At 36.2% G+C, this 13740-nt stretch overlaps 1 protein-coding gene across 1 annotated transcript in view; it reads left to right on the top strand.

Annotated features, from left to right (window-relative positions):
- Positions 1–10020: 10020 nt before the first annotated feature.
- prkg1 (protein kinase cGMP-dependent 1) overlaps positions 10021–13740 on the top strand; it is a gene marked incomplete at its 3' end in the record, with an annotated part of 171914 nt that continues 168194 nt past the window's right edge. The window contains exon 1 of the mRNA XM_079851685.1: positions 10021–10306. Coding sequence (XP_079707811.1) covers positions 10044–10306 — 263 coding nt within the window. The 5' untranslated portion in view covers positions 10021–10043. The remainder of the gene's footprint in view (positions 10307–13740) is intronic.

A 13740-nucleotide genomic window follows, 5' to 3' on the forward strand; every position in this document is an offset into this window, starting at 1 on the left:
AAAGGTTCACCGTCCTGGAGCTGTTTTACAAGCCGGCGTGGTTAAACGTTAACCAGCTCTATCTCTGCCTCTCGCTGTAGGCCAGCCCTTTGACCAGGATAAGCACGATATCACGGTTCGCCTGCAGCAGGGTGCCTCCTGAACCAGAGATCATGCTGCAAAAGGAATTGCCCAAATATTAATAGCTTTTGATCTCTTTTATGGATCTCTTGTTTTCGGCCTTCTGCACATCATACAGGCCGAACAAATGCACAAATATACCAAAAATGTACATATCCGCATGAATTCAAAGGGCCTGAGATTAAATTCTAAAGGTGAGCCCCAGCAATGCAGCAGTATATAGACAAGTTTTTCTGGATCACCCTTGCCACAGGGCCCAGGATGTTTTAAAGTTGACCCTACGGCTGACGGTCGTGATATGTCCTATTCGTAAGGTAACATTTAATGATTAAATGCACCATTAGTCGCCATCAGATTTAGAGCTAGAGCAACCCGATCTCACGAAATGTGTCTCTATAGCACGCATTGTATTTATCTTGCAATTTATACGTGAAAATTCGTTTTTACGTGCATATGATAACTGCGTATAAATTGCATGATAAATACAATTCGAGCTATAAAGACGCATTTCATGAAATTAGGCTGGTATAGAGATACCATAGAACATTTGAGAGAAAGAGAGAGAGAAAAGAAACGGATACATACTAGGGCTTTCAAAGTCATGCTGTTTAAATGTTTTATTTTATTCAGCAGCAGTGTATTAAATTGATAAACTAAAACTCTATTTAAATTAAATACTGTTCTTTTGAACTTTCCTGAAAAAAGGCATCACCGTTTCACACAAATATTATTCAAATATTAAGCACAATAACTGTTTTCAACAGTGAAAATAAAAATAAATGTTTTTTGAGCTCCAAATCAGCATGTGAAGACTGGAGAAATAATTCAGCTTTACTATCACAGAAATAAATAAAACTTACATTAACAATAAAAATATAGTAAATGTTATTAAACTTTAATCATATTTCACAATATAACTGTTCCTGTTTAATCAAATAAGTCTTGGCGAACATAAGAAACTTTCAAAAACATAAAAAAAAACTTACTGACCTCAAACCTTCAAGCGATCATGCATATACAGCACATAATCCTATAATAATATTAGGATTTTTCTCACACAGATTAAAAGGGTCTTTAACCATGAAATATTCAAATTTTAGGAACATAACCATCAAGTGATCAATATTTTTGAGGGTCTTTTGCATCAAAGAGTCTGAAAACTCATTCACACAAGTCTGAAAACACTGACCAAATACCATGTTTTTCTGTCCTAGATTGTTCTTTCTTTCCACTCAAAACCAGGTATTGATAAAGTAAACATGCTACTGCTGATGTCTTGTTGTCATGGCCCACTGTTTGCTGTCTACCGACTTGTTTGTTTGACTTTGATATGGGCAAGTGGTCCCATGGTCCCTGTGCTCTCAGGACAAACTCTGCTGTGCACTATGTGCTATATAGCATCTTTTGACCTGAATTTCACATTAACTGCCATAACTGACGTCCAACAGTGAAGTTAATTTGTGTATTATCTAAGGAGGCATCCTTTTGATTGGTCTATGGTGAAGAATTGCTAGCTTTTATGTTTCATAAATAATGGCGCCCCCTTGTGAAGAAAAGCACTTACTGTCTGAATTATTTTTGTATATGTGAGATTCAGACAATCAGGGGTCTGAAGGGTGATTCATTCAGTGATTCATACAACTCGTTGCCTCTTTAAATGCAAATGTGGCTGTGGATAGACATATTGTCATAGACATAATGAAAACAGTTCCACAGATAACAAAGAGGATATATGCAGCACATAAAAAGCCTAAGAGCTATTGAGTCTTAAAAAGCTTCTTTTACCGAGTAGTATTGATTTCAGTTTGGTCCATGTGTAAATTGGGCTTTCTTTACTTAAGCTCTGTCAGCAGCCGCACACAATCCCAGTCACAGTCACACACAGTGTTCTCCTCCTCTCCGTCTCGGACGCCTCTGCTTGATGACCTTTGACACTTCACTGGGAGGAAAAAAGAATTAGTTCAGAACCCTGGTTATGCAGTTAAAAAGATGTTTTTTGCTAACACTTTATTTCGATGGTCCACTTTAGACATTCTACCAACTATGGCCTGGTTTACACCTGCTATTACAGTTTTTCTCGATTGCTTAAACACTATAACCAGGCTTTTGAACTAAAATTTCAAAACCATAACGCCATTTATCAAAAAGCACACCCATTTCACTAATTTTGACTCGTTTTGACACATGAGTCAAATTTGTTGAACTGTCACTGCAAAACTCAACACACAAATCCCTTCATTTCTCATTGTCTACACCATGTTGGCATGTATAAAGCACTAGCATTCAATATTGTTCACTCAAGTCAGCACAGCTTCAGCTCAGTTAGCACACAAATACCCAGGTGGAAACACTAGGAGTCAAAATTTAACACACATCAATCAGATCCTTCAATAGATAGATAGAAGGGCCCAAATCAGTTTATTGAGTTTTGGAACAATGGATCCAGAAAGACATGAAGGAGGAGATAGAGGAGGGATAAGGAGGAGGAGGAGGACGAAGGACAAGAAGACAAGCAGTCTCAGATGAAATTCAAGCCACTCTAGTTGCCCATGTCTTTATCAATGGTATGACTATGAGGGAGGCTGGGCTACGAGTAAGGCCAAATTTGAGTCGCTTTACTGTCGCCTCGAGAACCTTCAGGGAGGTGTGGTGGTAAACAAAATTATATCACTGAATAAGAGACAAACATTTCCAATAGTCTTTGATGAGGTGTATTTTCTTGCAAGAAAAGGCCAGCAGTCGTACAGTCACACAGAGTGACACAGAGTGTGACAGTGAAGGGAGGGCATCATTTCTCCTTTATAGTCTTGACTCCCAGAATGTTATCTTTCTCGGCAAATTATGGTATTTCAACCATATGTGAAACATTCTTAGACGTGTTCATCATATTGTCTCCTTGAGTGGAGGCCCTCCTGTCACTTACTAACACTCTTTACCATTCCAATACAATTCCATATTAGAATAAGGTTTGTGTGTGCTCTTTTACTGTCATATGATGGTCACACACATCTTACTGTAAATTATCGGGAGGAGCACGTTCAAATAATCAATCCAATCTACTCGTCATCAAACAATTATGTCTACCCTAATCAGCATGACAAGAAGTATATATATATCCACTCTGTCAACTCACCTAACATTCCTTGACAGTTTTCCAGCATCCCTCCACCACCCCGACTCCTCACTCTTGGCTCAATCTTTTACAGCCAGGAATACGGGGGAGTACTCTGGGTTCGGGCCGAATACCGAGCCCGGAGCCCTCTCCTCGGACAGCACGCCAAATACGCATTTATTCTATCTGACTTATTTGTAAGTGTGAACTAGTGAAGTAAATAAAAAAAAATTAGAGGAGTAAAATTTTTTTGTGTGTGTGTGTGTGTGTGTGTGTGTGTGTGTGTTGTACTGTGTAGTACATGAATGAATAAAAATGTGCCAGTGTATCCATTGGTTGTGTCTTTAATGTTCATCATGTGAAAATGTTTGTGAGGGGGGGAACCACAAGCAACATAACTTACCAGTTTTGGAAATGTTGTTTTGAATTTATTGCACCAGTGTGTTAGACTATGTTGTAGTGTATGTGATTTTGAGGGCTTGTGTGTCCTGTCTGAGGGCAAAGTTTGGTTTTTCAGCAAGAGTGAATGGTTTTGAGTGTAGAGCTTCATTTTGACCTGAAATAGGATGTTTGGGGAATTGGGTGAGACGTTATGGATTTGTGTTTACAGTTTTGAGAATACGAGGCATAGTTTCAAGAAATATGTTTAAGCAATCGAGAAAAACTGTAAGATGCGTTTTGGTCAATCGGATCACAAATAGACGAGGGAGATCCATTCCTGTTTACACCTGGTGTTTTAATCTGTCTTTCAACCACTGCTGTCCTGACTTATTTCAGGGGAGGGTTTATGGCTGGGTAAATGTATGGGCTTTTTCAGATCTTTCTATCTAATGGACGAAATAAGCTTGCGCAATTTACATATGAACGCGAAAGCTGACAACGGAAGAAAAACATACAAAGAGCAGCGGCTTTCGTTTTTGCTCTGATAGCTGCAAGACTATGCGGAATGCTGTGAAATCAGGAATGATGAGAGGATTGTGCTTGGTACGGTTTTCAAACCAAATTTGGGTCTTCAGAGTCAAATCCCGTCTGGCGCTTCCCATAGTGTTTACGCATTAAGTCAGTAGGAAGGAGAGTAGGTGCTCTTTTGTGGCTGTTCAAGTGCATTTGACCACTATGAAACTATCTCTGGAAGTGGACGAAAGTGGACAAGCTCAAAATGTTTTAGACCCTGGATACACCTGTATTTAGCGTCGTCCACTTGTGATCCGATCGACCAAAACACATCTTAATACCAGGTGTAAACAGGGCCTTTAAGTAACTTTGCAACTACTGTACATGTCAACTACCAGTCATGAGAGTCTAAGTAGACTGTCTGCTTCATATCTGCTAACACTTTATTTTGATGGTCCCTCAACAGTTTGCAAGTACATCAACTTATTCCACTAACCTAACAGTCGACTAATACTCTAATTAGGATTTTATACAAAGATGGTTTTATGTAACTGGAAACATAAAAAGTAGTGTAACAGGAATAAAGTCAGCAAAAATGTCATAGGGACATCATCATTTAAAAAAATAGTTCACTAAAACTCCAAAATGAGATGTTAGGCAGAATGTCTGAGCTATTTTTAATGCTGCAAAACTCAAAAAAGGCATAATAAAGAACAATAAAATTGGTCCATATGAGTTTTTTCTCATCGGTTTTGAGCTTTGGGAGCATTGACATATTTAAACTGTTTTGGCTAGATATGCGAACACCAGAATGGATGTTATCAATATAATGTACTGTAAACACAACTATGAGTGCAAGAAAATGTTAATCTTTGAACACTACTGTAAGTGGTTATGAATAATTATGTCTGAAATAACTATATTACAATTGTTAAATAACTATTTACATTGATTAGCCCTAGAAAACCAACACTTTTGGAGATATTGGCAGTCATTTGTTTTGTGTGTACTGTATATTCTTACATGCATTATTCATTCATTTAGCCATGGTGAAATTCAGCGGAGGATAACGGCTGTTCATTATAATCCTCTCTGCCAGGCTGCTGTTATGCCCAGACACAGTGTACTATAGCTAATAGAAGCATTTCCCACTAGAATGCTAACTAATACATTTAGCTCCCTCTTCATAAGCATAAGAAGACTCAATTACAAACATGATTGTTGGGAGATCAGCTGGGAGTGAACTTCGTTTCTCTCAAATCAGATCATCATTGAAATACCATGAGTTCACCTTTATCTGATTTAAATTTAGGTTAAATATACTGCTTGTGTGCTGATAGGCAGATGATAAGAAGAAAGCCATAATGCAATATAATAAGTGATTTTAAATCTATTTGATAGCCAGTTATATAAGCATTATGTATACACTCTTAAAAATAAAGGCTCTTTATTGGCATCTATGGTTCCATGAAGAACCTTTAACATGGAATCATTCCAATCCACAAAAGGTTCTTTATAGTGGAAAAGGATTCTTTAGTTTTTTCTAAATATTTTTCTTTTAAGAATGGTTTACTCAAAGGTTCTTCGGGGAAACGAAAATGGTTTTTCTATGGCATTGCTGTGGAAACCCCTTTTAACTTTATTTTCAAGAGTGTTATTCTGCAGTTGTGCATTATGTGAATTATTAACTTAGCATGGTTAGAGATGTTTCAAAAGGTGGCTTTCTTAAGGAGAACTGAGCTGCTCTTGCCTGGTTTGTAATATGTGCATCGATATACTGTAGGTGTCAACACTGAAATTATTTAAACCCAGAGTCACAGTTTTATCCAATAGTAGGATAGTAGTATGATAAATATAGACTTTTTTTTGTTGTTTAGTGGTTAAATAACCCTTGTTACTTCTTACCTTCTCCCATCTTAACGTTTGCTGTTTCCACCTTTGTCTGCTCTTGTTCTTAAAGGAAATTTACTATCTTTTAATTTGACTTGGAAAGCAGTTAAAGCAACAACCTACCTGACCCAATTAGAGCTATGGGCCTACATATTCGACTGGTAGATTTCTTTAAGAAATAGCGAGTCTGTGTCACTATGAACTATTGCTCTGTTTGTTAGAGCATCAAAACCAGCCTGACAATCAATAGCATGAGTTTAGGAAGTTCACTTCACTTCATACACAAGCAAATGTGAAAAAGTTTCTACTTACTGAACTCTGCCCTGAGAATTCATACAGCAAAAAGACGTTTGACCAACAGAAGATCCAAATATCACAAATTGACCTCTTATACAAATGCAAAGAATGTTTCAAACTGTTTTGGCTGTACAATGAAAGTCAATGGGGTCCAAAACAGTTTCTTTATATAGACATTTTCAAAGTATCTTTATTTGTATTAGGACTGTATGACATTATTTCTTATGGCGCTGTTTTCGACACTCTTGATGCTTAGAATCTTTTTCTTTATCAATCAGGGGAAAGCCTCAGTGCTTCATGAGGCTTAATTTGCCCTTCCCTACAGGAAACTCAGGCAAACAGGGTAATCCAGAAATCCAGTAAACAGTGAGGGGTCAAACCCATGGAACAGGAAATCAGAAGAGTGCTCAGAAATGTAGAATAACACTGTCAAAGAATGACAGAGATAACCAGGCTTATATAGGATGAGCTAAACAGGCTAATTTTCTTTTCCTGGTAAAAAATAATAATTTGGTTTTCAAAAGTCAATGAATTTGCGACAGCTTAATGTAACATTTTTGACAAGAAAAACATATACTGTAAGTTTCTAAATAACTTGTAGTTTATTTAGCCACAAAATAAACTTCATTCCGTAAAATAAGTATAATGAACTACGCAAAAAGTATTTTGAATGTCTCCAGCACATATTATAATTACTCAAAAATCAAACAGTTCATTCCTCACTCATATTATCACATCTGTCAAAAACTTATGCCGGTTGGAAAATTAGAACTAAAAACATTGACATAACACACTCATGGGCATCAGCCACTTCACTGAATGCTTGACGGCTAAGAAATAATCTGTTTGATCTGTTTTCAAATCCACAAATAATTTGAATATCACAATATAGTCTGTCAGAAAATAACGTGCACAATCCATGGTAGCATTTACGAGAAGGGGTCCTTTTCGACCTATCCATTTCCAGATAATGGCGGCCAGAGCGGCTTCAACATGTTGTCTGTCAGAGACAATAACGTACATAATACATAATGCATGTGAGTATAAATTTGTTCTCCACTCACTTAAATTGAATTGGAATGATCAGGGAACTGAGTGAAATACTTCACACTGCATGCTAAAAAGAATAAATGCCAATCCAATTAAAAAACTTCGCCAGGTTAGTGAACATCATTCAACATATGTTGGTTTTGACGGACATTTGTTATGCACAAACCACTCATTATAATTCTGACATTCTTGATTTCAATATTTTCAATAGTTTTTTCATAATTTTGGCAATATGAACAGTTAAATGAGTGATCCTGAGATGAGTTTATGAGTGATCTTGAGATGTTTATGTTCATTATTATTGTAACGTTATGTGCTTTGAGACGTACTGTACCTTGCAGCCTCTGTGCTTTTGAAGGTGACGTGGCTTTAGATGCTTAAAGTGAGGGTACAAACTTATGCTTTCAAACCTAGCTTGCTATTGCTAGCCTGTTCGAAATGACCTACCCTACTTTTAGGCACACCTAAGTGGCCTTTTATTTCAATAACATATTATCTGTAAGTACAGCTTTTTAAAATATACTTTTAAGTTTAGAAGTGCACATTTAATATAGTTAAGCACAATAGTTTGCAAAGACTGAGAACAAAGACAAAAGACAAAGACTGAGAAAGAAGAAAGAGGACCAATTATTCCCCTTTCAAAGTCTTGATTAGATTAGGTTTTCATGCTTGAATATCCAAAAAACACATTATTTATAATATTTTACATTGTTGCAGCTCCTCTCTTCCCAGTCTGCCAGCAACGCCCTGTTTAGTCCCTGTCTCTATGAAGCCCCTGTTTCTGTTGTGGACTACTTGCATGGACATGAGGGTGAGTAAATACATTTCTTTCGGTGGAACTATCCCTTTAAGTGCTCTTCTGCATTCGTATTGAGTAAATCTGCACTTAAGACTCCCAGCCCCCTCCTTTCCATCACAGTCTCTCAGCAACATCAGCTCAGGCAGTGTCTCCTCCTTCCTCCATTTAGATAAATCCAGCAGTCGAGGCGCATGATGACATAAACATCATTGATTTTACAACATCCTGTCTTCACTTAGGGACGCTCTACAGTTTCGATGAGAGAAATCGTATGCATTACAGGAAGACCATTGACTGTCAGACCATTGAATGTCTGCATGTCTGAAAGCTGATACTCCTTCCCCTGGAGAGCTGCGGATGGCATTGCCTCATTGGGATGAGATAACCAACCATGCTCAAATTTTGTGAATCACAGCAGGTTTTGTCTTGTGTGACATAAACAAAGCAGAGAGAGAACAGAAGTCAAGGTGACCTGATCAGTCAGACAGAGAAGGAAAATAACCAAACAAACAAAAATGACTATATTGTTTTTGCTGAAACTTTGCTGACAACAAATTAAAAAAGTAAAAATTGAAAACTAGTACCCAGTAACATAGTTGTTGTGTATTAGTTTTTACCATCTGTAAGGTTGAACAGTGAAATCTTCTTTTCCACATTCCAGATCAGTGGGATGGTAAAGATTAACTTTAGCTTTTCTTGGATGACTGAGCCAAGAAGACCAACATATGCATAATATGATATTTGAGGTGTTTCTATTCAGAGGCTGGAAATAACAGCTTTCGCTGAATGCAAAAAGTTTGATTGTATTATAGGCCATGCACCAGATAAAGTGAAATAATAAAATTAAAGCAGCATTTTTTCACCCTGAACTTCATTTATCACACATGCCAGAAGAAGCCTGAACAAATATACAGTAACTTCACTGTAAAAATGATATGATCAATGACAACACCTGTTTTTACATAGCTTTAACTCATCAAAATGTCGATTAAACATGCAACCCTTAACTTAAAATAAGTTACAAGATTCAACAATTTTTTTTTAAAGTCAGTTTAATGTCATTTAAGTTGAAATGACTTACATTTTTAAGTACAATCAACTTGGATGTTTAAGGCAGCAACTCTTTTTTTAATGACTAGAACTCATATGCTAAAACTAACCATCCCTCAATAGGAAGGGATAACAAACAAACAAATACATAAAATAAAATATGATTTATATATCAGTTATAAAACACACACAAACGAATCATTTCAATACTATTTATTTATTTAAAATAAATTAATATTTCAGTAACAAATCACACAAAATTTGGAATGTATTATATTGTTTGCTACTGAAATATAAATAATAGTTTATTTATTATATCATAAATATAATATTAAATAAATAAATAGGCCTAATTGTAATTCAAATAAAGAAAGTTAGTAGTTTGTGTGGTTGGTTTTTGATTGTTACTGAAAGATAAATAATATATTTTTGTTTATTTATGTATTTATAGCCTATAACAAAAAAAGTATGTTCATGGATTATAGTTGTTTTTCCAAGAAGGCTTTGTCTATCTGTACATTACTGTGTCTGAGTGCTGCGTGCATGGACTTACACAATAAGGCACGTCACCAATCATATATGATCATTGATTCTATTTGAGGCTCGAGATCTGTGTGTTTTGCAAGCGTTTGACTGGAGCGGAGTGATCATGATCAGGTCTCTCTGGGGAAGGAGGGAGAGGAACATCTAATTGGTTTCTCAATGAAACAATCGTCCCAGTCTGCAGGAAGGGTGTGCTCGGAGCACAGCTGCTTCTGTGGTAAAGTGAATCTTTACTGACAGAGTTAAGACATCATTCCGCGGCAGTCCTCTTCTGTTCAAACTTCAAACATGAGTGAATTAGACGAAGAATTTGCCAAGATGCTGCTCATAAAAGAGGAGAGGATAAAGGAAATGGAGAGGCTGCTGTCGGCAAAGGAGCAGGAGGTGAATGAACTGAAGAGAAAGCTGCACAAATGTCAGTCAGTTCTGCCGAGCGCTATTGGACCCAGAAGAACCAGGCGCGCGCAGGGCATCTCCGCGGAACCGCAGACATTCAAGTCTTTCCAGGACTTGACAAGCGAAGCTTTACGCAAACACCCCAAGTCGGACAGGTAAGAACCCTTCATTTAGCCTACTATCTATTAGACGTGTGCTTTTTGCCTCGGTGTCATCACTGTGGATGGTCTCCGTCCGAGTCGAGTCTCTGTTACCCCGCGGTGTGAGTGACTACTATAGTAGCCTACTAATACTGCTCCACTTAGATCAAGATTCGATTTTCACACGTGGCTATATGACACTACACTATCCCAGCTAACAAAAATATGTTCTAAGAACGTTTGCTAACGTTTCTATAACTTTGAGAGAACATTGGCAGAACGTTAAGGAAGTTCTGAGAATGTTCCCTGTCAGCTGATATACTGAATACAATTTTACACGTGACTAGAAACTATAGGCAAGATTTTGTCACTTTGTATAGACTACTATACTATACTATACTATACTATACTATACTATACTATACTATACTATAACCTACTAATGACTAGGCTTCTATACTATACTATACTGGCCTAAACCAGGTAAGAATATTAAATCTGGAACTGAGAAAAAATTACTTTAAGCTTTTGATTTGATTATAAATATCAAACAAAAGTTTCCACGCTCTGAATGTGACAGTCGAGTCAAACTACCGGTAGTCAATCCACGATCTGTTGTATAATAATGAATTGATTGTTAGACGTGTTACAGTGCAGTATATTGTGGACAGGTGCAGAGTAGTGGTGGTTGCTAAATTTGATTGATCGCACTTTTTTTTTGTACTTGTAAAAAGTGAACAGTTGGATCAACTTAAAAAAATGACTTCAATTGGTAACACCTAAAGAAATGAAGTTTTCTCAACTTAAATTATCACGTTTTTCACCATAAAACGTGATCATTTAAGTTGAGAAAACTTAATTTCTTTAGGTGTTACCAATTGAAGTCATTTTTTTAAGTTGATCCAACTATTCACTTTTTACAGTGAGATGGGCATCACTGTGGTATTTCATTGGAGAAGTCAGTTCTTAGAATCTGCTTAGAAGCAAGTAATGAGTCATGAGTACTTCAGTGTATTGTCAATGACCTGCTATATATTTCTTCCAAGTTTCAGTACTTTTTAAAATGCAACTTGTTCTTTCTGGGAATTAAATGAGTGGAGCACATGCTTTCCGAAAAAAGGTGTGAGTTGTGGGTTAGGGTTTAAATGCTTCACCAGTTTTGCCTCTAACAATGCACTGGATAAAATGAGATGCAGGTTACATGTTTTTGTTTATTAAAGTGATTTTTGCATGGCATCAAGCTATATGCATCATAATTAGCTGACATTAAAATATATACTATTGGTCTGTAATGCCTAGTATAATGCATTCACATAAAAGTTCACATCTGGTCTAATGCTTTTAGGCATAAAAGCACTCTTTCACACTCTTGCTCAATGTCTAATAGGCCTTCTGTACAACCCTAACCTTGTTGAATATTTAATGCTGGTTGTTAAATATTTAATGTCATAGATATTCACTGCTATATTTAGGATTCACATATTATAACTTTCAACTTTTCCTGGAAACTCGTGGAATGTGCCACATTTAGTGGGAATGAGTAAACCCCATTTCGGTAAATGAATATCTTTATTAACTTCTGCGGGGGGCAGTGGGAGCTGTGGCTTTCTGAATATGATTGAGATTTATGCTACATTTTTATGTTGCATTTGACAATAATACACAGAAGTACACTTTGGGATATTAAGCAGTCTTGGCACTTATTTTAACTACTGGCTGCCCTTGTGACTCAAAAGTAAAATAACTTCCTGTTAGTAGCCACTAGATGTCAGTAAAATGTCATCACCCCTTGAAGGGTTGATATTAAAACAGTGAGGAATCTGTGACAGGCACTGAAAGCTGCACTCAGGCTGTGTCCGAAATCGCATACTTCCCTACTATATAGTAAAACAGTATGTGACAAAATAAGTAACCTATGTCCGAATGCACAGTACTCAGTAAAAAGTACCCGTATGGCCTACTACTTCCGGCGAGATTCTGAAGTGTGCATATCATGGACACTTTACTATCCCATGAGGCCACGGGAGAGGATTTGTGAGTGGCAGTGAAGCAACGCAACTGACGCTGGTAGGTCACATGATACTGACAGCATGGTGAATGTAGTCTGACCGGATTACATTCATACTACACACTCATAGAATATATTTGTTTAAGTGTTTGCAAAGTACATACTCATTCAAAATAATAGAGGATGTGATTTCAGACGCAGCCTCTGTATTGTTTTACAGTGGACTTACAGTGTTACTGGCACCTATCAATTCATGATGCCATTATAATGCTCCAATTACATGTATATTTATGACTGTAAATAATTTATTCAGCAATTAACAGTGACAGAGAGTTATTGAGTGAGTAGTATGAGATTTCAACATGGCGGCCATCATAACGGTTGACGGATAAAAAGCTTTTTCTAAGCCACTGATATCACTGGAGTATTTAAAAAAAAAAAAAATCAAAAATTAATTAAGGAATAAAAAACTGGTGTAATGAGTTTTAAATAAAGCTCGTTTAAATATATATATGCAACCAAGGTATATAAAATATAAGGTATGTTCGTCTAATTAAATCGACTATTTTTCCTGTTGGTGTTTGAGTTTAAAGATCACATGAGCTTATGGCATTTCAAAAATAAAAATAAATGAATAATATATATTTATTGATTAAAAATACAGTAAAAAAACAATACTGTGAAATATTATTACATTTTAAAGAAGTTTTCTATTTTAATATATTTCATCATGTAACATTTATGGATTTTCATGATTCTTTAATGAATAAAAAAAGTTCAAAACAAATCTTTTTTTAACATTATCAATGTTTTTCATTTTTCTTTTGTTTAGTTTAATGTGTCCTTGCTCAATAAAAGTATTATTTCTATTATTATATTCTTTTCAATCATAAACTTACCCCAAACCTTTGAATGGGGGAGTTTCCAGAAAAAAATATTAAGCAGAAAAATGAGTTATCAACACTGATAAAAAAATAAGAAATGTTTCTTAAGGCAGCAAATCAGCATATTTTATATATATTTTAAGTTATTTTAAATGGTAGTACTATTCCACAATATTATTGTCATTTTAAAACATTTAACTTGTTTTTATTTTAATATAGCGTCATATACACTGTACATATCAGGTTCTTGTGACTGAAAATATATAAAGCGATCTCTTTGACAAATACTGCCCACCCTCTTCTCTGATCCTGTGTGTTCTAATGTAGAACTCCTTATATAATCAACAAGCTGCTTGAAAAGCACTTGAGAATGGAAAGTGTGTTATCTTTCCTGTGCTTGTCCTGCAGATACGGGCTCAGGCCTTCCACATTAGCATCACGTCTCTCACGTCCACATTGGCACAGACACTTTGATCTGCAGTTTTTGTAAATGGTTTGCGAGAACGACAGAGCCTCATCATCAATAGTGCTTAATTGGTCTTTTCTGCTATGCATGA

Source organism: Squalius cephalus (genome assembly GCF_949319135.1).
Source record: "Squalius cephalus genome assembly, chromosome: 19".
In the NCBI taxonomy this organism is placed as follows: domain Eukaryota; kingdom Metazoa; phylum Chordata; class Actinopteri; order Cypriniformes; family Leuciscidae; genus Squalius; species Squalius cephalus.